We start from the raw sequence: 23788 nt of genomic DNA, 5'->3' as shown, positions 1-23788 counted from the left end.
AGACCATTGCTTCTAGTACAGAATAGGGACTGAAATATAAAGGGATATATTTTATTAAGCTCCAGCAGTGCAAAAGATAAGCTGTAGTATCATTGCTTCTGTCTTCATCTCTGTAGCTAACACTGCTATTCTAGCATGAGTATGCCAAATTCAGGAAATATGTGTTGGCATGACCCCAGTAATCCACCAGTGTCTCTTCAAAACAAAGGGGTATCTTCCCTTTTTCCCAGCTATTTACAGGCTAAGTGTACCCCTGGCTTTTGGAGAAAACGGGCAAATAGAGCATATTCTTAATCTGTACAGTTGAAGCAGTACATAGTCGTGGGCTTGTCTTTTGAATCATCATGTGTATAAATATTAAATGAATGGATCTGATGAAGTTGCTTACATCTCTTTTGCAAGATGGAATAAATAAAATCACGGCTTTGAACAGTAGTAAACAATTTCTGCATGCATTAGTGTGAGGTGTTTATTCCTTTGGGATTAGACATCAAGGTGCATTTGCAACACATTCTGTGTTTCAGAAATATATTGCAAATATTCTTTTCTTTGCAATAGAAATATTTTAATTTATTTTTATTATGTGAACAAGTGAATTTTCACATCTTCACTGTGATGTGAAGATTCACTATCTTCACATCGCATCTTTTACTCAGGAGGAAACTTTACCTCTTTACTGGCACGCACACACACCAATTTTTCTTTTCCCAATCACTTATTTGTTTAGGATTTGAACTAATAAAGCTATCTCTGACATAAAAGTGTAGCAGTCATCTGGCAGAATTCTGGCTGAGACATGGGTTGGCACTGTGAGCCAGTCAGATGACATTCCTAATGGTCAGGTGCCCTTTTCTGATTCCATATTGGCCTTGCTGAACATGTGTTTTATGTGTATTGTTAGTACAGCAGAGGTTCTCGGAGCTTAAAAAGGAGACATCTTTCTTTCTAGCGAGACAAGATAATGCAGTTTTTGGTGATGGAGACTTAGGATTTAGAATTTAAAGGTCTTAAAACAGTATCTCGACAAAGTCTGATTTCAAATGTTTATCACAAAATTTCAGCATCACAGAAACCCAAAGTCTGATGTGTTAGCAATAGGGACCCTGAAATTAACTAGCTAATTTAGCTGATTAATCTTGCTCTAAAGGGTAGTGAGGTGGATGGGTAACGGTTAGGATTCAGTTTAAGGTTTCATATCTAAGTGAAGCTTCTGCTTTAAGAAAGGTAGTCCTTTGCCAGGTCAGGGCTATGGTCGTTGAGTTAGATGTCACCCTTCAAAGGAAGCTTTCATACTTCTGACCCCAGCAGAAACGGAGGATCCTGTCCACCTTTAAAGCCTGATAACTAACTGGAATCCTAAGAACTTCCAGGATCTCTCACAGGGTTTATTTTTGACTTCCTTGGCAAACTCAGCTGCCTCTGAGAGCTCATGAAAGCTCTAATTGCCAATTAAGTTTGATGCCAGGCAGAGCAAAGCAAGTGGTGGATTCAAAAGCCATGGGCATATATCTTTTTTACCTGTTTCTCTGGCATATACTGTACCTGTCCTTACTCTGATCTTTCTTAAATAAGATTGCTTATGTCCATAATAGCTGCTAAATAAAGCAGTGAGTCTTGAAGAAATGAGTCTGTCTTTATGTTGCTGGGAGAGCTAAAGTGAGGAAGAACCTTTTTCTGATTCTCAAGAAGTCTGAGAATGCGGAAGAAAACAACAAAAAAAAATCCACATAAACTTGCTTCCGTTTCACATGTTCACAAGTTCAGTGTTAGTGTATATACAGCTTTTCATTCACTCTAAAGTTCATTTTTTATGTGTAAATCTACCAGCTTCCAAGAAACAGCTACAACCACAGGGAGACTGAAGGCACCATTAGTATGTTCTTCCAGAGGCTTCCCAATCCAGTGTTAGTAGTGCAGATTCTTGGGACAGAACTTGCATTTTATCTTTTCTTGGTAGATCCATCAAAAACGCCCAATCAAACAAAAAAAAAAAACCAACCCACATTCTAGGAGGAAAATTGTATTCCTAATGTATTCTTCTGGCAACCTAGATGAAAAGGGCTATGAAGAAATTCCTTGGAGGCTTGCTTGAATCCATATTAGTAAGAGCCTAACTTAACAGGCCTCGTTCTTTGCACTCTGTGCTTGGGGCTGTTGAGCCACTCGCTTGCTGTACACGTATGTGTCTACTTATTTTTCAGTCAGCCTGCTCATCTCCTGAAAAAGATGTGCACTAACCAAACAGGATCATTGTGACTGCATGTGGCAGAGGAGTCAGGCACTTCGCTTGTGAGACAGAAGCAACAATAAATTGATACAACAAAATTCAGCGGTAAATGTGGCAGTGGCTTAATGTGATTTGATGGCAAGGTTCACTTTTTTGTTTTTACTGCATAGAGGACAGGGTTAGATAGAAGTGTCAGGTAGACCCTCCAGTTGAGTCATGAGGTTCAGAGAGGACCCCCTTGCTTTCTAAACTCCTTCTCAGAGGGGAGCTTAGGTGTGACTGTATCTACTCCTAGTCCTAGACTCAGTTAAAAATTTTTGTCTAGAGGAATGCATATACATGCACAATCAAACTTTTATATCACTTAGTCAAGATTTCAGAGTTTAGCATGCTATTTAATTGCTATTGCAAAGGCCCACAAAACTGACTTAGGTAGGTTACAAGCCCCAGAGGAAATTTATTTAATAAAAAAATCATTTAGTACTCTGATAACATTAGTAAAGTACAGTTTCTAGATACCAGGCAGAATCAAATACTACACAACCAACTAAAGTTTCAGAGGGAATTAACCCAAAATGTGTTTCCTAGTCCAGATGAGGGCTCCTGGCCTCGAGGAATTGCCTCAGGCAGTATCCCAACTCAGGAGGAGAGTCCTTGGCTGCAGACCTGCTCCTCTGAGGAGGACTGACTCAAGCTCTTGCCCTTTGGCAGGACCCCATTTAAATTCTAGTCAAATCTGATCTGTGATCAGAAATACGGTCTGAGGGTTCTTGGCTTTTGACCAAAGTGTGAGTCTAGGAATAGCAAGTTGTGCAACCCTGTTGTGACCAAAATCAGCAGATTTTGTGGTTACCTGAGCCAGACCAAAGTCAGCAGATATCTGTTAGAACTAGCAGATATATTTTTATATTTCTTCAGACCAGAGTCAGCAGATGTATTTATTACCAAGTACTGGGACTCAGTGGTCCTTCCATCAGGGTGTGTGCAACTGGCACACTGCTGTCTGTTTTCAGAAGGGTGAGTTAGCAGACTCAAAGGTAGAAAAGTTTGTTTTCTAACTGCATATTTCGCTATGCTGTTTATCTGAAGAACAGTCTTGGAATCTGTTTGCCTTTGGGTGCAAGAGACCTAGTTCACCAAGCATGTGGGATATAATTTTGATATCTGTGATTGCAGGATCATTAGATGACCTGGTCAGCCTTTATACAGGTTTACAGGAGTTTTCCTTAAATCTCTTTAGTTAGTGAGTTCTGAGACAGTGAGTAGAGCCACCTAATAGTCCTTTCTCAACCATTAAAGAAATTAAATCTTTCCACAGGTTCATATTTAAGAGCTGTCAATAGAAATCCAGTCAGGCTAGATAGCCCTCTTAAGGAAACTTCCATTAAGAGGATATTAAGTAGAGGTTTTCAGAGGTTCCCTTGAACATGATGAGGTCGGAGTGGTAGACATTTTCTTCATGATGGACTATGGCAGGTGCCTTCACCCCCCAAAACCAAAATTGGAGATTACATGTAAATGAAACCTAGAAGTTCAGCTCAGTTTGTTACAACAGTGGTAGCTTAAAAGGGGCATCCAAGTGACCTGAATCTGTCTCCATCACTGGCCTGACCAGTTAGTCTTTTGTAGGGTATAAGAGCAGAGGAAAGCTGATGTTGTCGTGTGAGTATAGCTAATGCCAGCCAGCACTCCAGTTCCTAATGTTGAGCTGTTCTTGATGTTCTGCTCTTTGTCCCCAGAGGACTCAAACATAAATATCTTAACTTTCATGCCAAAAGAATTTCTTCCTACTAGCTGCTGAGTTCCTAAAACTTTCCCTAACCTGACGAAACATTTCATAATGGTGTTTGTTACCTGAGGGCAAAGATTTTCGTGTTCATTTCTTTTCCCTATTGACCTGGAAGCTTCAAAACAGAGTTGGGACTCTTCGTAGAGTTCTCCCCTATATCAAATGCTGAGAAGCATGTATAAATTTATATTTAACACCTTTCACAGTTCCACTGGAGTATCCTATTGGCCATGTCATATAGTACTAAGTGTAATGCAGCTCAGAGCTTTATGGACATCCTCTTTGCCCACAAGAATTCTTCTGCTGTCTGTCATGCTGCCTTTGGAACTTGTTTGCATTGATAGGCTTTTTTTTTTTTAATCTTGTGGCTGTCTTCCAAGAAGGTAAACAAGAATGACCAGGATCTGCAGGATTTGCATATTTACTGTTCATGCAGTCTGACCTTCCCTCTGTCAGTTGAAGCAAACAATAGGCATCGGTTATAGTGGGATCTCTATCAGAATGTTGATGTGCTTGAAACCAGTGGATAGCTGCTGTTTATAAACTATCAGACCTTACTGTACGTAGTACACATGGTTCAGGCAGTGGTTAAGGATCCTCCCTTTTGAAGATGTGCTTAGTTTTGTTGGTGGCAAGGTCTTAACCTTTCATCAGGGATTCCAGCCTTTCAAAGGGCACTTCACCAGGCTTTGAACAGGACAGCTGTATACAGGTATGCTTATTTTTCTTCATTTTCACTACAGGAGCTTGCAGAAGAGGCTGGTGCTACGATTTAGGCAAAAACTTTTTAGTTTGTCACAGCAGGACAAAATGCAAGCATTTTAAGGTCATGCCAAGCTGCAAATCATGTTCTTTTTACCTTATGCAGGGAGTTATTGGTCTATCAAATTACTGTTTACACTGGTTTAGCTGTCTAGGAATTAGATGCTTTTGCCAGTGGACAAAGCTGTTTCAAATAGTCTCAGAGCCACTTTTTAGGACTGGAAGGTTCTATAAATACTTTTGACTTTACAAGAAATGCTAGTAAGAATAGCTTTTACTTAGAAATTTCTAGTGGTTCTCAGTATTAGCCTCTCTGCTTCAGGCTGCTGTAGAAGCTCCTCTGTATATGTTCTTGACAGTTGTTTTTCAGCCCAACCATCTGTAAACAGTGAGTAGCTACAGGAGCATTCTTGCTTTCTCTTACTTTCCCTGGCTAAGGTAATTTTCCCTGGAGCCTATTGCACCATATGACTGGTGCAGTTTCAGCATTCGCAGAAACTGTAGCATCAGCCTGTGGTGAGTTATGACCTATGAAGTTCAGCTCTCTGTCTTAAGGAAGGTAGAATTTCTCAGCATTAATGTACACAAGCTTACTCGTAGTTATTTTGGTTAACTGTAACATTAGGAAGCATTCTCTTAGGCATATTCATGTTGCCAAAGGAATTGGATAGTTATGTGTGCAGGTATAAAAAGCTCTCTAAGGAGCTATTAACTAGCATGCTGGAATGGGAGAGAACTAGGCTCTTGGTTAGCTTAATTGTGGTGTATATTGTGGCCTTCTTTAACATGTAGCTACAAGTGGAAGGCTTTTCATTGTTTCTCAGTCTTACCATACTAAGATTGCTAATTAGTCTGATATAGTTTTGCTTCTGTCAAGAGACCCTGTCCTACAGTTGAACTTAAACCTAGATTATGTATGTATGATGAGCTAGAACTTGAAAGGATGTTCTTTTGTTACCATCTTCTCCATCAGTGGCCTCCCAGTGGGATATCTCCATTCCTGGTAGTTGCAGTACTGTTAGTTGGAATTATGTTTTATTTTACCTCTGGGCATGCAGTCACCATTAGAACAGTCCTTCTGTGTCTGTTCATCTAGGGATTCATGGGACTCTTCTCCAGGTAAATGGAGTTTTTGGAGGTACCCACTGCATTGGTGAATGCATGGACAATTGCTTTAGGAGAGAAACAAATTACTGCTTTGTTACTGTTCTTTCTAGCTATGTGTTTATTTACCACCTGGCCTCCTTTCCTTTTTGGCCAAGTCCCAGCAGTATTTCTGGGGAATTAGAAGAACTTAAAAGTGTTCATCATCAATTCTGTGACCACAAGCAGAGAGAATTTGTGCATGCTTCTCTAAATACTATCCAAGCAAATTATTTCAGCTAATGGTACTTTTATAGAAGCGCGCTCACCATGAATAAACATGAAGTGTGTATTGAATAAGGGTTACAGGCAAGTAGTCTTTGTGAAGTTCTTCAGGTGAAGTGGCATGGAATAATCCAGTGCTTTGTCCACTGGCATGCTCTAGACTTACTGCCTGGTGTTTGTGGAAGGTGATTCTTCCAGCTGTTCGGCTGCCGAAGGCCATGCAGCTCACTCTGTCATTCTGGGAGGATGCTGTTCAGTCACCCACTGTGGGACCCTCGCTTTGTTCCAGCTACATACTCTGTATTGTATGGGGGGGTTAGACTAGATGAACTTTAAAAATCCTTTTCAAATCAGACTATCCTGTGATTCGCTGCTGTATTCCAGCCTCTGCCATCCTGATGTTTCAGGAGGTTTGATAGAGCATCTCAAGATACATCTTAATTCTTGCTCTCAAGAATAATTGGATACCATAGCCCTTACGTTATACTGTAGTAGAGGCATAACCCTGACAAACATTGATCACTCAGAGTGATGTAATTGTATGTGTTGAAGAGACACACATCTGTAGAGGGATACACATTCAGTACCACAGTTGTTGCAGTGTGGCTTGGCTTTTTGAATCCCCAAACTTCTAGATCTTTCAAGCTAGAAAATGCATGATGTGATTTCAGCTGTTTCTGTTTAATGTCTTTTGGGGAGTAAGAATATTGCAGGTAGAAGTAATGTGTGTGATAGATGCTGCCTGTGTGTATGTGAATACTTAATATTATGAATGGTGGTGTACCAGTTTCTCTCCTGAAATACCAGACCAGTTCCTAAAGGTCAGAGGATTCAGTGGTGGGGGAATCTGGTAGTACAGGGGTGTGAAACACTTAAATGGGAGAATCTACTGTTTGAGCTCTTAAAAGGCTTTATCTTTTTTACTGACAGAAGAAACTTCAAAAAATAACAAGTGAGGTAATGTGACATTTCTTAACTAGAATTTTTTCAGTAAGTGCAATAAAAATAGTTTGTTTGCTAGATTCTTGACTATTCTAGGTATTTCATCTTTTTCTTTTTGAATCAAAGGATCTGCAAGAGGCCTGCATCTAAAAGGCATTTTTACATAAATTTATAAGTAAAGATCACCTGTCCTTATTGCAGGATGTTGCAGAACACATACTTGAATGCCATTGATACTGGATCATTCGTTTGAAAAACAAGTAGATATCACCAGGTGGATTGGTGTGGACAAAAATTCTTCCATCAAATATGTTTTTGAAAAAAACTCCCTGAATTTTCTGAGCATGAGATGTAGAAAATCCAACCAGATACTTTAGAAGGAACAGAAGTGGAAAACCCTTGCCTTGTAGCACAGTAGTTTGCCACTAGTGACAAGGAAACTTTACTGTTCCCGGTAAATGATTTGATTCGAAACATTTAACTTGCTCCAGCAGACGGTGGCAACATTTCTGCACAAAGACTCTGATTCCTTCAGGATGCATCTTGTCTGAAGTCAGGGAATATCTGCTGGACCAGTGTCTGCCACCCTCATAACTGAGTATGTCTCCCTGTACATGCATGTGTGGACTTGCTCATAACCATGATCTGTGATGACACGGAAAAGGATGGTGTGCTGAAGACATCAGGACCTTCCTCCAGCTTCAGTTCCTTCTCCCAATATTGGCTTGTTTTACCATAACAGCTCAACTGATCCAGAGGAGCCATTCATCCAAGGCGGGAAGGAACTGCTTCCTCTGCAGGTGGATGCAGATAGTAGCTGTGCACTAGGGAGAAAAGCCAACGTAATAATGGAGAAGGTCCCTCTGGAAACTGGGTCCAGTCCCTGCAGTTGCCAAAATACAGGCTGTGGTTTAGACAAACAGTAGGAAAAGGAATCGGTGCTTAAGCAAAGCCAGATTGACTGGGGTTGGATGATGTTTGCTCTTTGCTTAAAATGGCAGTGCCAAGCACATGGCATGGAAAAATAAAAGAGATGCATTATATAGGTCTGTACAGTGAATCCTGCTGTCAGCGCGTACCTGCCTGATGCAGTTTATCTGCATAACACTTAATTTCTCAGCATTTAACTGTCTGCTCATTTCTGTCTTCCTTATCTCCAAAAACACTTGACAACAAAATACCTCTTTAGTGCTTGTCTGTATGATGTGCTCTGAGTATGCTGCTGTTACTGTACAGCTCAGGAGAGGCTGCCATAGCTAATCCAGGTGATCTTGTGCACTCTTTGAAGACTTAGTTTCTGTACTTAGACTTGACAAAAATTAAACTATGCTAAGTTTGTGGAAAGTCATCTTCTGCATTCAAGGGTGTCCTCAGTTCAGCAGTAGCAGTCATTTTTCTCCTTCTTAGTAGCTGGTGCAGTGCCATGACTTTCAGCATGGGAACAAATCTGATAACGCTGATGTTTTTAGTTGTTGCTAAGTAATGGTTACTCTGATCAAGGACTTTCTGAGTCTTATGCTCTGCCAGGGAGGAGTGGAAGCTAGGAGGAAGCAGAGACAGGACACCTGCCCCAAACTGACCAAAGAGGTATTCCATACCACAGCATGTCATGCCCAGTATAGCAGCTGGAGGCAGTTGCCCAGATGGGCTAGATCGTGGCTCGGGTCGGGCTGGGTATCGGTCAGCGGGTGGTGAGCGGTTGTATTCTCGTCCCTTGTTATTTCCCCTATCCTTATTATTACTGGTGGTAGCAGTAGTGGTTTGTGTTTTACCTTAGTTATTGGACTGTTCTTATCTCAACCTGTGGGAATTACATTCTTCCAGTTCTCCTCCCCATCCCTCCAGGAGTGGGGAGAGGAAGAAGTGGGGGGAGTGAGCAAGCGGCTGCGTGGTTCTGAGTTACCAGCTGGGCTTAAGCCATGACAAAGAATTATTTTGGTGCTTTTATATTGTTTAGCATCCTCTCATCTGGGAAAAAAAATAACATACTGCTTGGGAGCCTTTCAAACTGGAAAAGTTGTTTTGAATTCTTTTTAAAATGTCTAAGGAACATACTGAAGTCCCAGAAATTTTGGACCTGAGGTTTCTGTTTTTTCTAACATGAAAAATTGGGGACTTCCTCAAAATTTTATTCTGTTTAGAGACTTTTTTGTATATTGCAAGCAGGGCATGATGTAACACAATCTTTGTAATCGGTACTGCTTGGTTATCAGATAATTGTTTGAGGACTGAAAAGCCTGCCTTTCCTTGGTTGTGTAATAGATCTAGTTTAGGTGTTGTAGCTGTTTGTTACACCTTTTCAGTGTTTTGCTTCATTAGCGATTGAAATCTTAATGTGTTTATTAAAACAAACAAAAACAACCAAACAAAAAACACAAGAAGGTCTTCAGTTACGCATGCTGCATCATCATGTTTCATTGCCCTTACTGCTTTTTGTTGTACCTCTAGACATACCAAACAAAAGATAAGTCTAAAATTTAGAAAAGACCATTTAATATTTTTTGAATACTTTTAGTAGCTTTTGAGTTTGTCAAAAGATGCATTTATATATTGTTACAATTGATTATTTTATTCCTTTCTTTCTAAATTAGGGCTTTGGATGTTCGAATGTTCTAATTATCAAGCTAGACATGTTAAATAGTGAAAAGGTATTCCTTAAAGGAGCTAGGGCTGGAGGTTGCTTTGTTTTTATTCTGAAATTAGGCTAAGCTAACAGTGTGAGTGGGAAATACTACATGTCTCAGTGTACGTGGAGCATGCTGCTTTACACACAAGATGAAAATACATGCAACCGGGTAACTTCAAAGCAGGTTTAGCTGAAAACTAACCTTACACTGGAAAATAATTTGTTATGTGTGGGTAAATGTTAATGTCAAGAAAGATCTTTGTGTAATGTAAATGTCTGTTAGAAAATTGATACCTGAACTGCAAGTTTTAATTCATTCAGATGTCATGGATTGTCATAGTTCTGTCTATGATTAGCAAGCTGCTAAATTTTTACAGCTGTGAAATACTGCAAATTCTATTTGCATTTACAAATGCCTTAAAAAAAAAAAAAAAGGCAATCTTACATAAACTGTTATTTAGAAAGGGACCATTATATTGTCACCCTGTACGAATAAGCATTAAGTATCTTTTGTTACACCTTTCCAGAACAAAAGAGATGAGCATCTTTTGAAAAAAAGAAATGTTCCCCAAGAAGAAAGTTTAGAAGATTCTGATGTTGATGCTGACTTCAAAGCAGTAAGTTCTTTGACTCTTGAATTATTTTTAAAACTTTGGTGGTGTCTCAGAACAATGTGTTCTGGTTTTACTTTAGCACTGGAATTCCCACAGTTACAGAATCACAGAATCATAGATCAGTTAGGGTTGGAAAGGACCTAAAGATCATCAAGTTCCAAACCCCTGCCGTGGGCAGGGACACCTCACACTAAACCATGCCACCCAAGGCTCTGTCCAACGTGGCCTTGAACACCACCAGGGATGGAGCATTCACAGCTTCCCTGGGCAACCCATTCCAGTGCCTCACCACCCTTACAGTAAAGAACTTTCTTCCTTATATCCAATCTAAACTTTCCCTGTTTAAGTTTTAACCCATTACCCCTTGTCCTATCACTACAGTCCCTAGTGAAGAGTCCCTCTCCGGCATCCTTGTAGGCCCTCTTCAGATACTGGAAGGCTGCTATGCGAGGTTAGGAATTTATACACTGTTAAAATTAGTTTGATTGGATTAAATGTTTAAAAAGACTATAGCAACAAAATCGCTAAACCTTCTTTTTTTTTTCTTTTCAAGCAAAATGTAACACTAGAAGCTATCCTGCAGGTATGTTACCTTTAACCTTTTCTTTTTTCTTTTTTTTGATTAGAAGCATATGTTCAGTGCATTTTTTGGGTTTACTGTGTTGGTGTTTTTTTTCCAGAATGCCACAAGTGACAACCCAGTGATCCAACTGAGTGCTGTCCAAGCTGCAAGGTAAAAATAAATAAAGGCACAGAAATGTACTTCCCATGCACTTCTCATGATGAAAGTTACTTACTTTACTTTTACATCTAATTTCACAGAAAACTCCTATCCAGTGACAGAAATCCACCTATCGATGACTTAATAAAATCAGGAATTTTACCAATCCTGGTAAAATGCCTAGAAAGGGATGACAAGTAAGTATACTTTTACAAATGTTCACCTTTACCAAAAATTTGCATCCAAAACCGCATTTCATTACTTAAAATTAAACTGCTGATTCGTAGCACCATATAATCTGACATAGTCAATCACATTCTGTGATGATAAACCATAAATTCTCCAGGGGTGTTTATTCTGCCACTGAAATGTCAGTTTATTTTTTAGAGCTTGCATGAGCATATCCAGCTAATGGAGGAATAATTAAATTTCTGTTTATTACAATTCTCATTTGTTTTTAATATTTTGGACTTTTTTATTGACAGTTTTTAAGAAACCTGTCTCAGACGTATTGTGTGTATTTGTGTGAAGGCTGAGAATATGCCTGGTTGTGAAGAGGGCTCTTCTCTTTGCCAGGATACACTTGTAATCTTTTTCATTAAGGTCATTAGCTTAAGTTTCCAGCTTCTTTTGTTCTCACTGCAAATTGGGTTTCCGTCTGGCTCTGTGCTCCCTCATGTGATGGTAGAACAGAATGAGAATGCTGTCTGTTATGATTCTTTGTTGGAAAACAAGAGCTTCAGTAAAGGAGGTAGAGAACATTGAGCATGTAGTTGCACGGATTTAATGGCATGTAATAAAAATCAATCCATGAGCCTCTTCTTTAGATAAATAGGGATTAACACATTTGAGGTAAATGTTTTAGCCTATCTTTAGTCTCAGCCAGCTATAAATATATTTACAGTATTTCAGTTTCAAGGTTATTTCTGCAGCCACAAAGGCTGGAAACTTCAAAATTGCAAATTGGCATTTTGGGTATAATTTGGTGGTTGCAGAAAAATGAAGCACGAATAGCTTTGTTTCTAGCTTGTTTAAAAACAGTTGCTTAGAAGGCAGCTGGCGATGATGTTCAGACCAGATAGCATTTTAAAATGGATCATGAATGCCTGTCTGCTGTAGATATAGGATGTTTAGTGCTGTGAAATTTCTCCTAATTTTAATATTTTGTCTAGTTTTTGTGTGATGTACCTTTGTAAATGTTTAATAAGCCTTTCAGAATTGAACTCAAACATTTTCTTAATCAGTTCTTTTAATTGTGATTACTATATAATATTTAGTAGAGGTAAACTCTGCAAAGACTTTCTATAAAATATAAATATAAAATAAGATTGTTAAAGCTATTGTTCATGTTATACCTGAATGCTTATCAGAAGGGGAAGAAAAGAAGGACTGACCTAGAACTAGAATTCCAATGTGTTTGATCCTAGAATGTAATGGGTTTATAGATAGCTGCTGACTGGTACTATTTGTTTTTACACATCGTATTTACGCATCTTGGGCCCTCCTATCAAATTCTTTCCCAATCCCATCCCTAATAAAACCTTAAAATGCACAGAAAAAACTAAAAGGAAGCAGGTGCTATGACACTATATAAAACATAATTGATAAGAGACCCAGGAAAGCATGGAAATGAAAAAGTCATCTACCAGTAAATATTCTCTGTTCCTCCCAAAGCCAGACACTTTACTGTTATGTTAACCACTTTAAGTTGTAACCTCTTTTATAGCTTCTGGAACCCTGAACCATTAACATTTGCTTGAACAACAGTTTTCATGCAAACTGTTTTACTAAACTGCTGTTTACATAGACAACAGCTAATGGACATCTTGGAAGAGATGTTCCCCCAGCTTTCATAATACTAGGAACTAATTTTATCTGCATTTAATAAGACAGTTCTAATACAGGTATGGTCATTTGATACTGATACTAGATCTTTCCCCTTCTGTGATGGAGCAGGAAATTGTCTTTATCCCAGTATACCGGCTTACCCTTGATCTGGGTTGTAATGTTAAAGGGCCAAATTTTTATTAGTTATGGTCAGACATGGTTAATGTATTAAGAACTAATGGCAGCAAGGCAGTTGCACTTTCTTCACTAAATATGAGTGTTGTTTGAATCAGTTGGATGTGAAGAGTTCTGTTATCCAGTAGAGAGGCATAAATAAATTTTATGATGAGGGGTGCTAAAAATCTTTCATACAGGAGATAATTGGTTGGCTGGAGTACTGGTCATCTTCGCTATGTGCTTCTGAAATAAAAGCAGTATACTTGGTATTTTTTAATTACCAATATGAAGTCAGAATGATGGGTGGTTTACAAAAGATTATAGAATGTAAAATCTTTCTATTCTTACAGCTTTTACCCTGCAATATCCAGGCTTAGATTTTTCTTTAATAGCCCAGTGGCACTGCTTAACTGTAGAGTGTCTGTCTTAGAGTGGATACAGCTAGTAATCTGAAATGAACCATGAAATAATCTGCAGATCATGTTTCAATTTATTACTACAAAATTATTTCATTACAGTCCTTCGTTACAATTTGAAGCTGCATGGGCATTGACTAACATAGCATCAGGCACTTCTGCGCAGACTCAAGCTGTTGTACAGTCTAGTAAGTACTGTGGTTTGTTTTGAGGGGTGGTGGATGTTGTGGAGAAAAGGGGGAATGGGATATTTGGATAACAAGTGCCATTTGTTAATCATTAAAATAATAAATGCATGTCTGTCCTCTTTCTCAAAAAATTTCTGCATTTGCTCTTGAATATTAATCTGTTTGTTAGTTACAATTAATAGTAAGGGTCCCAGACCTCATTTTCCAATAAAGAAAATAAAGAATGACAGATTATATTGTATTATGGCAAAAAAACAATAGTTCTTTCTAATTCTTGAGTTGATTTCTGAAATCATGTACCGTTAAATCCCCTATGGGATTATGCTACGAAGTAATACTTTCTACCTCAAAGATATGTTTGTAAATCCTAATGAAGATGTTAAACACATATAGTTATGTAAGATTATGCAAGTTAAAATTGCCATCTTTTGCTTGACCGTACGATTAGTATCTTCTGTACACACCGAGTTTGTGGTGCTGCCTTTGTTTCTTGTTTAACCAGCCAGTGAGACTTCCATTATGAAAAGAGATAAGAAAGAAACTCTGAAGTTAATGAAAGATAAATTACTCAGATTAATTTTTCAGGATTATGTATGTAGCTTTTATGTACCAGCATCCTTATCTTAAAACAGTCACCTTTATGCTAAGTACAATGTTTTGTCATTAAACAGTGACACAATAGATAAGCAAAGGTATAAATTGTCTTGGCTCGTTAATATTTGGTGGTTTTATATGGGAAAATGGTGACTGATTATTTTACTTTTTTTTAGGTATATGAACTTGCCTTTCAAATCAAAATGCTGTTTTGTATGTTTTAATCGCTAATAAAGTATCTCACTAATTTTAAGATTCTGTATAGTTAAGCTATTGGAGCAATAAGAATGCTTATCAAAATGCGCTTTGGTTAAAATCCAAAGGCTTTAAAAAGAAAAAAATCAACATCAAAAATTTATTTCAAAAAATCCTGATGTGATTTGCACACCTGGTTTTAGATTGCTTTTCTGGCATCTAAATGTCTTTGAAAATCTAATCCCAAGTTTTTTCATCCTTCCCTGCCTATTCATTGTTTCCTTCCAGTGTTATCATATTTAAATGAATGAATCTAATGAAAAGGCTGTTTAGAGCATTAGCTTTGCAGAAAAAAATCTAGAAAAAAATAGTAAAAACTCAAATTAGAATGAAAAAGAGCATTGCTGTCACCTGAACAATTGCTTGAAGTTCAGGCTGAGACATATGTCTCCCAAATTCTGTTTAGCTAGTGCTTGAAAATTAAAAAATGGATAAAATTACTTCAAAGAAGCAAAAAGTACTTTGCCAGCTTTACTCCTGAAGAGAAAATGGAAGAAGTTTAGTCTAAAAGTCTTGCTGCTTTGGCTAGGAGATGACTAAGGGAAAAGAGCCTTTCCAACTCCCATTAGGTAAGGGATGGATTGATGGAACAAAGCAATAGACCCTTGCAGCTATAGAAGAGGCTAGTGTGGCTTATATACAAAAGAAGGTGCTCTCCTGCAATCAAGAGGGACAGATAGCAGTTGGAAGGCCCAGCAAAATAAAAATAGTATGTACACAGAATAGATCTCATCAGAAGACCGTTTTGAGCAGAAGTAATTAATTTTATGAGAGCAGTAGATCAGATAACCTGTAGCTCCTACTTTCTCAGACTGTCCTCCTGCTTGAGTGCTGATATGAAATAATTTCATTCCTGCTTTTGAAAGCATACCAGGTTTGCAATCTAATAAGAACTACATACTTGACCCTCTTTGAAATATGTTGAATGCACGTACGACTGAAGTGTAATCTTGATAATCACTAAGAAGGAAGCTGGAATATTCCACTTGAGCTAATGGAAGCAGGATGATTGTTAAAAGAACAGAGGGTGTTCTTCAGCAACAGTGTGCTGCTGGCCCTCCTAACTTATCAGTTACAGGCAAGAGCTGAATTACTCATCTAGGCTAGGGAAGGAATTTCAGGTTACCTTTATTGTTCATTACTCTGTTTTTCAGGAAAATACATCAGGGGTTTTTGGCTTATTATCACTTACATTACCAACAGGATATTGATTCACAGTTGCTCACAAATTGTGTTACAATTTTTTAAAACTTGTGAAGCTCTTCATACAAGAAGAACTTATTTCCTTCAACAGTATATAAATTGATCTGTTTATTTCACTCAGAAAGACTATAGGACAAGTATGATCATAAATAAAGTTTAAAAATTGCTGCAAGAATGGGTGTCTTGCAGGCAGTATGGCTTGTTTGAAGGGAAGTAGTCAATGGGAATAGTAGCGGGATGGTTTCGTAGCTCTATTAAATGTATTTAATTTAGCAGAGGTTGATATTTAAAATCAGTAACACTTCCTTAATCTGGTATGTTGCCTGCATTATATAAGAACAAATTAAAACGTGTCTTAGGACTGGCAGATGGATGTAAATCTTCACTGCATATGGAAACTAACTATAGCCACCTCCTGGGAGGAAGCTATTTTCTAAAAGTCAAGATTTGAAGCACATTTGCACAACTAGGCTTGTCATTCTTTTAGGTATGTATTGTGATATCAGGTAACTAGGAAATCTGAATTACCAGGACATGAAACCTATCACCTGCATACCTGCGGCTCTTGCCTATCACTGAGAAATATGTGAAAATCTTTAAATGCGGAGAGCATTGTTTAATAGTGGCTTGTTCTCAAGTCTTTTTTCCCTCTCTATAGATATGATAGAAATGTTTAACTGAGGGTTTTTATGCTCTTCATTATAGAAACATGTATAAGGCATGGTAGGGAAAGTGGTTTGTATTAATCAATGAAAATACTGTGCATATACCATGTTCCAGTAAAAACAAATCCAATCTTGCATTCTGCAGACGCAGTACCCCTCTTCTTGAGACTACTTCACTCACCACACCAGAATGTTTGCGAGCAAGCTGTCTGGGCTCTCGGAAATATTATAGGTAACTTTTGTCATTATAATGATTTGAATTCAGGGAGCATTTCTTTTTAGAATTTGACTTTTGAACATTGGCATTATCATATGAGACTATGTTTCCTCTAAATTCTGTGGCTTAATATAATTTTTCATGTGGCCAGAATTACTCATGTACACTGTATTTTTCTAAAGAATGATATCACTTGCTACACAAATATTAACAGGATAAACTTTGTATCTTGTGAAATATACATACGTATCTATACCTATGTATATGTAATTGAACATGACCTTTTAGTAGCAGACTACTGGTGAGGAAACATAGAATTTCAGTATCCCAACATGTCATTGCATACATTTCAAGATTTTCCATTTTTAATGTAATTTATTTTACAACAATTTTCATTTCTGTAGGTGATGGTCCTCAGTGTAGAGATTATGTCATATCACTGGGAGTTGTCAAACCTCTTCTGTCCTTCATCAATCCCTCCATTCCCATCACCTTCCTTCGGAACGTCACATGGGTCATTGTAAATCTCTGCAGGAATAAGGACCCCCCACCGCCTATGGAGACAGTTCAGGAGGTAAAGAATTGTGGGACAGATAATTTTTTATGCTCTGGGCTAGAGGCAAATGTTTTACATTGTCATACTATAAATTTATGCATGTTTTTTGCAAGTGTTTTGTGCCATTTACTAATTGTTAAAGGAAGTAATCTGACCAATTTAATGCTTTTTACTAAGGCCGTAATGAAGGTGTTTGTAGCATCTGAAACAGTAAGAATAAAGACTGATAAGGCATATATTAAAATGGACACAACAAAAAAATTAGCACACTACAAAGTCTGTTACTCAGCATTTCATGTTTTTATCATAAAAAGGCTACAAATGTGATTCTGTTCATAGAAATATTCTTACTGAAAATAAATTAGTGAATGTAGTGTAGCTTGTGTTTCGACTAGCTGTGAACATGCAGTCAGTGTCAAGTCCCCACTTGAGAAGAGAAGCATGTGAAAGTCCTTTTAAACTGGTGAACAGAGCAAATGCAGTGTTTATAGAGCAGGCACAGCTAGTAAAGTGATGCTATTCAACTAGAACTAGAGTTGTGATGTACATGAAGTTCTCCTTTTTCAGGTAAATTCCAATGTGTAGGTACAGTTCGTGAAGCCATGTGAACTATAATACTGTTAGCAACTAAAATTCAATGAATTTTTAGAATGAAGAAGGGAAACTTGCAAGTTACACCAAATAGAAACCCCTGTTCTAAGCAGTCTTATCATGTCTCAGTTTTCTGTTTTCTCCAAACATGAATACAAAAATAAAATTTTACTTTAGTCCAAGAGGGTCTTATTTATTGATGTGAGGGTAATGATTTTCATTATATTCTGTGGTAACAAAGCTGTTAAAATAGTAGGGGATGTCTTATCTCTATTCTTTGTTTCTTTTCCCTCTGTGTCTTTGAAATACAATACTGTATTGTATTTTTACAAATTTTAAGTATTACATATATGTATATTTTTATATATAATTTGAGGAAAGTTTGTGAATGTTACTATATACTTTTGCTGAAAGTTTGTGAATGCAATATGGTAATGCAGTCTCAAGCTAAGCTTTGTGACTGCAGTACTTGGATGTATGATTGTACAGCCAGTTTTATTCTACTATAATGACTGATGAACTTCTTTTCAGATTTTGCCAGCATTGTGTGTTCTCATTTACCATACAGATATAAATGTAAGTAATTTCCGAAGTTTTAGCTACCTAGATTCTTCATTTCTCTAGAGAGAGAATTCTGCAAGATTGTGTTTTAAGTGGCAAACTTGGGGGTTTGTGTTAATTTATGTATAATTAAGTAGTAAATGCACAATATGAAGAATAATATAATTGTAGTCATTCAGAGCATGAAAAGGAAAATGCAAATACAATTTCTGAAATATATTTTCTAAAAGTGGGGTTTTTTTATCCTTTACATTAGCAACTACATTTTAAGAGCCCCTGTTTTGTGGAATTGAGCAAAAAATTTAAAGTGCCAGCTTTACTTTAATACTGGCCCAGTTTATAATTTTACACAGACTATATGTAATGCATGTGTAGAAAAAAATATATATTATTCCATGTATGAGTCCAATCAAACATTGTGATCATACAGATAAATCTGACTTTCGTAACCTGTTGGGTGCCTGACTTTGCAATCTGTTTAGGTAAGGAAATAACATATGAAAATATACTTCAATAAACAGCAATAAACTATTGGTTTTGGCACCTTTGACAACTTTTCAGGGTTTTAATACTAAACCTTCAGTACTTCCCACATTTCTGATCCATGAGTTTACATACATTTTCTGAGTGAAGTCCTAGAGGGGTGGCCTTACCTCCCGAAGTCTTATATTGGGACTTGAGGAGCAAACATCCGTGTAAATAAGGGATACTGAGCTGCTCTTCTCCTCCTGTCAGGACTTTGTAATGTCTTTGACTCTTGCTCCCAGTAGTGATCCTTAAACTTAGAGAAGCAGGACTGAATCCTTGTGGCAGGTCTGGGGATAAAGCATAAGATTGGTGGAACTGTCTTTCATTACTTCCATGCTGTGGTAGTGGTGTTTCTGCTGCTCTTTTAATGGTGAAGTGGGCTTGATTCCACAAAATATTTGCAAACAGTTTAATCTGGAATTTTGCCAGGGTTTTCCCAATGTAATGTGAGTGGGAGATAGCAAATGGTGACTTTCCAATTCGTAATTTGGACAAACTTGAATGGAAATTCATAGCAAAACCAAACGTACATCTAACCTATAGGCTTTTTTTCCCAGCCAAATCTGAAAGCTTTTGCAGGCAATGATTGTATGAGAGCTTCTTGAAGTAGATATGAGACCATGTGATGCCAGGTTTTGACTAATCTCAATTAGGGTGCCCGTCTTTTTGATCCTGAGAGTCAGGTGCTAGTTTGGAGGTACCAGTCTGGTCCCAGCCTCTCTGTACTGGAGCAGCAAACCTATCTTTGGAGATGAGTCAGTGATGCAGGTAGGTCAGCCAACAGTCCTGTGAGTGCTTCTGGCGGCTGCTGCTCTTGTCACCAGCAGGGCTGTGGGGCAGGAAACTGGTGAGGCACCACCTCTCACTGCTTCTGCTGTGATACTGGCTCCACTGCAGCACAATCTGCTATTCCTGTGGCATTAGCAGGTGAGGGCAGCAGCAGGCTGTGTTGAGAAAGCATTAGGTCTGTGCACTCTGGTCCAATGAGCCGGGTGAAAGCAGCCTGTCGGTCAGGACTTGAAAGTCCTTCCTGCATTTCAGCACTGTGGTATTTAGCTGTCTTAATAGCTACGAATTTTAAATGGGTTTCTTGTTTTAAAAGTAGAGTATATCTAGGTACCTCAACAGGTGATGTCCTCAGTGGGGTTCAGATTTCTCTTCCTGCGGTTCTCTATCATCTCTAAGTGATTTGGTATCTCTCTTTCTGCTGGCTTTGTTTCTGCGTCAGAGACTACCTTTCAATTACTGCATCTTTTGTACCTTTCTTCTTTTTAAGGGCTCTCAAATCATCCTTATCAAGTCATCAGTGACTTAGTCTTTATTTTTTTTCAATATACTAAGATTGCCCTGCATGATAGTCATTTCTCTGGGTTTTTGGTTTGCTTGAACAGTTGTCACCTTACAGTAGTTGCTAGTCTTTTAGCTGGGATAAGAACTCTTTTCATTTGCTGTGGATTTTAATCTTAGTATGAAGGCAGGAAGAGGCATACATCCAGAACAGTTTGCAGTTTCACTTCAGAACTTCACTATGGATCAGAAATACTAACGTGTAGATTGATGGATTGAGGACTAAGAGAATTTAGGTATTCTGTAATCAAAAGCGCACAGTAACAAATTCTAGTAATGCTAAGAGGCTGGGTTAGTATTTTCTTCAGAAAGTTACTGGCATGACTATTTATCTGAGCTGGCTTTCTATCTTTGAAATGCAAATCAAGCCCAACAGTTTACCTTTGTGAGATGATGTATGCTGTCACTTTATGCACCAAAATGTGGAATTAAAAAAAAATCGGGAGGACATATAGAAATTGTGGAACAAATGGCCCCTGTTTTCATAATTGTACATAATCTAACATTTTACTACTTAGGTCTCATTGTAATCATGTTTGAGGTTTTGCTGTAAAAAATTGCATGCTCTTCCCCCTCCCCCCCCCCCAACATGTGGAATGTCGATCACTGAATTAAGCCTCCATTATGTGGATTTTACTGTTCAATGTGTAAACAAACCATGGTCTTTCCAATTTGTAGATTCTTGTGGACACTGTTTGGGCTTTGTCCTACTTAACAGATGGTGGAAATGAACAGATACAAATGGTGATTGATTCAGGAGTTGTACCTTTTCTAGTTCCTCTTCTGAGTCATCAGGAGGTTAAAGTTCAAGTAAGTCTGGTTCAGTTGCTATTGAATAGTCTACTATAAGGTATTTTCTAAGAAAGTGTGCCTTAAAGTATCTATTAGTGGAGTACTGAGATGAACATTTATAGCTACATCTGTTACAGGTAAAACTGAACAAAAAGAGTTACCTACACTAGGGAAAAAAGATTATTAAAATGAAGGACAACTTGAACAAAACAGTTCTAATATAGTGAGTATTTTAGTACTCTAGTCTAATTTTAGTGAAGTGACAAGTTAAACATTAACTTGCAGTGTGTGACTATCAGGGGTGCCTTCCTTTTGTAGTCCTGAAATATTTAGCCACAACAGATTTTACATTTTCCAGAAGTCACACGTGCTCTTTTCTGTTGCTGCACACATGGTTGTGCATACTCTGTCTGAAGAGCTCATAGAAATCAGTGTTTTGGGACCTTTTGAATGTTTGCAGATGCTGAGTAAAGTAAATTTCTAATTAGCTGTAAAAAGTAGCTTAACTGAGCTTGTTTGATTGATTTCAAAGACAAAGGGAAACAAAGTTAATGTGTGCTTGCTTTTTATAAATGAACAGTTGGAATTGGGGGGGGGGGTATGTATCTGTGCATTTGTCATGTTTGTTCAGTTTGTACTTTGGATGAGACTTAGCTGTCTTGAAATATGTCAGACTAGAGTTCACTCAATGAAAAGGAGTCTCTCCACTATTTTGTCACTTGTAAAATGTTTCCCTGGCAGTGTTCAAGGCAAGGTTGGATAGAGCTTTGGGCAGTGTGGTCTAGTGTGAGGTGTCCCTGCCCATGGCAGGAGTGTTGGAGCTAGGTGATCTTAAGGTCCTTTCCAACCCTAACTGTTCTATGATTCTATATACAGTCCATTTCTGAAAGACAACTGAGAGTCAATAAGAAGAAAAGTAGTTGTAGGGTTTTTAATTTGTAGTGTAGAGCTGAGTGGAGAAGCAACCTTAGCAGACATAGTCAAAGCATAGAAGCAGTTCATGTAATTGTAACTCAGATCAAATACACGATGAATTAACTTTTCTAACAGTTTAATATCCTTTTAATTTATAATGTTTACACGTGTTGAGTTGAGCTGCAGTGCATCTATTCAGTAAAATGTTGTACTGTGTACTTCTGTTTTGATGAAACAGTACTCATTTTGGGGATGTAGTCAGAGGTTGAAGTGCTAAATTGTATCTTGCAAAGTGTTTTTATAGAGACATCTTCAAATGATCTTTGTTTTGGCATAAGTAACAGCAATGTTTTTAACATTCAATTTCTTTTCCTTCCCACTTCCGCTATTCAGACAGCAGCACTGAGAGCAGTAGGCAACATAGTAACTGGTACTGATGAACAGACACAAGTTGTTCTCAATTGTGATGTTTTGTCTTATTTCCCAAATCTCCTGACGCATCCAAAAGAGAAGATAAACAAGGTATGATTTGTTTCTTCCTAACTTGATCTTTCTGTTTAAGAAGTACAACTGTAGAATTACAGAAGGATTTCTTACAGTTGTTATTTCCAGCATGTGAACTATATTGTGTAAAGGAACAGCCTTTGAGCCACATGCTTCATTAAGACTAAAGCCAAACAGGCATAGTGAGCATCCATGCATTAGTGTTGATGCCTAGTGCTTTCTCAGACGACTGATGTTTTTTGCTTTGAAGTGTGATCCTTTTGTTTTATAGTTGCACTGTAGTTTTTCGTTAACTAAAAGTGTTACTTTTGGTTGAATACAGTTTAAGAAGACCGATCCAGTTTTTCCATTCTACCATTTCATAGTGGAGTTTGTTCTCTTGTCCATGTTCACCTTCAAGGAAGTAGGGAGTCCCACTGTCCTTTCTGAAATTCTCCCTGCATTTCCTCTCCTTCCTTTTGGCAGAGGTAACTTCACTGCTGCAGGGACTGGATGGAATAGGGGGAATTTGATGAGAGAAAGTGATCAGTGCCCTCTTTTCCAGAGCTGTAGTTCGTGTTACTTGCATTTGTTTATTTTTCGTTGTGCCATCTTCCACTACACAGATGGGGCTGGCTGAGGAGGAGGCTGTTTTTGTTCAGCTCATGTTGATTCCTCCGCTTAGTGTACCATTGAGGGGGAATCTGTTTGTAAGGAGTTTGTTTCTTCAGGCGCTGTCAAGTGTCAGGAGATCTAAAGAATTTATCTTTGAAAGTTCAAACTGCTGTGATTTCTTTCTGCCTGCCCTTGTAGCTCTCACAAAAGAAGGATGAAGAGCTCTTTTGAGTGCCAAGGAATTATTTTCATATAAGGGGAGTCTAGAAAATTTAAGTTTGTTGTGAGGTGCAAATACAAATAAAAGCAGGATGCACATCCCTAAAAATTGGAACCCATTATGTTTTTTTCATAATTGGCTATTTGCCACATCTGGTTGTGTTTTATTTAAGATTGGAGCCTTTTTAAGATGTTCTGGGTTGCTTTTACAGATATTCCCCTTTGTAGCCAGGGGTTTGGAGCTGCTGTTAGGTGCTAGCACTATTGATGAACCACCTGAAGGAGATAACTGCTGGGTGAAGTCTCAAGACTCAGCGTCCTATCCGATACTTGAATGAGCTTTGTGAGCTCCCCTTTGTGTTTCAGGAAGAAAATGGTAGTCGGATTTAGTGGTCTTTGTATCAGCACAGAAAGTTACTACTGAGCTCTCAGTAGTAGGGTAAAGGGTTTTTTTAATATGAGGTTTTACCAGTTTTCCTGCTTCCTTTGCAAAACTGACCGAAAGTTTAAAACATGGCGTGACTCCAGCACTGCAAAGTGGATGTAAGGCTGAAGTCAATATTGCTTTTGATGTATGGGGGCTCTCCTTG

The 23788-nt window shown here is 38.1% G+C and overlaps 1 protein-coding gene across 2 annotated transcripts in view; it reads left to right on the top strand.

The window, feature by feature from the left end:
• KPNA3 (karyopherin subunit alpha 3) overlaps positions 1–23788 on the top strand; it is a 53818-nt gene that overhangs the window by 22921 nt on the left and 7109 nt on the right. For both annotated transcript variants that reach the window (XM_065678284.1, XM_065678285.1), the window contains exons 3-12: positions 10242–10331; positions 10882–10911; positions 11009–11061; positions 11151–11246; positions 13572–13657; positions 16520–16606; positions 16996–17165; positions 18270–18314; positions 20853–20984; positions 22275–22403. In XM_065678284.1, the coding sequence (XP_065534356.1) occupies positions 10242–10331; positions 10882–10911; positions 11009–11061; positions 11151–11246; positions 13572–13657; positions 16520–16606; positions 16996–17165; positions 18270–18314; positions 20853–20984; positions 22275–22403 (918 nt within the window). The remainder of the gene's footprint in view (positions 1–10241; positions 10332–10881; positions 10912–11008; positions 11062–11150; positions 11247–13571; positions 13658–16519; positions 16607–16995; positions 17166–18269; positions 18315–20852; positions 20985–22274; positions 22404–23788) is intronic.

Source organism: Lathamus discolor, chromosome 4, assembly GCF_037157495.1.
Source record: "Lathamus discolor isolate bLatDis1 chromosome 4, bLatDis1.hap1, whole genome shotgun sequence".
Taxonomy (NCBI): Eukaryota; Metazoa; Chordata; class Aves; order Psittaciformes; family Psittacidae; genus Lathamus; species Lathamus discolor.
Note: the sequence above shows the minus strand (reverse complement) of the source record. Positions and strands in the feature narration are given on the sequence as shown.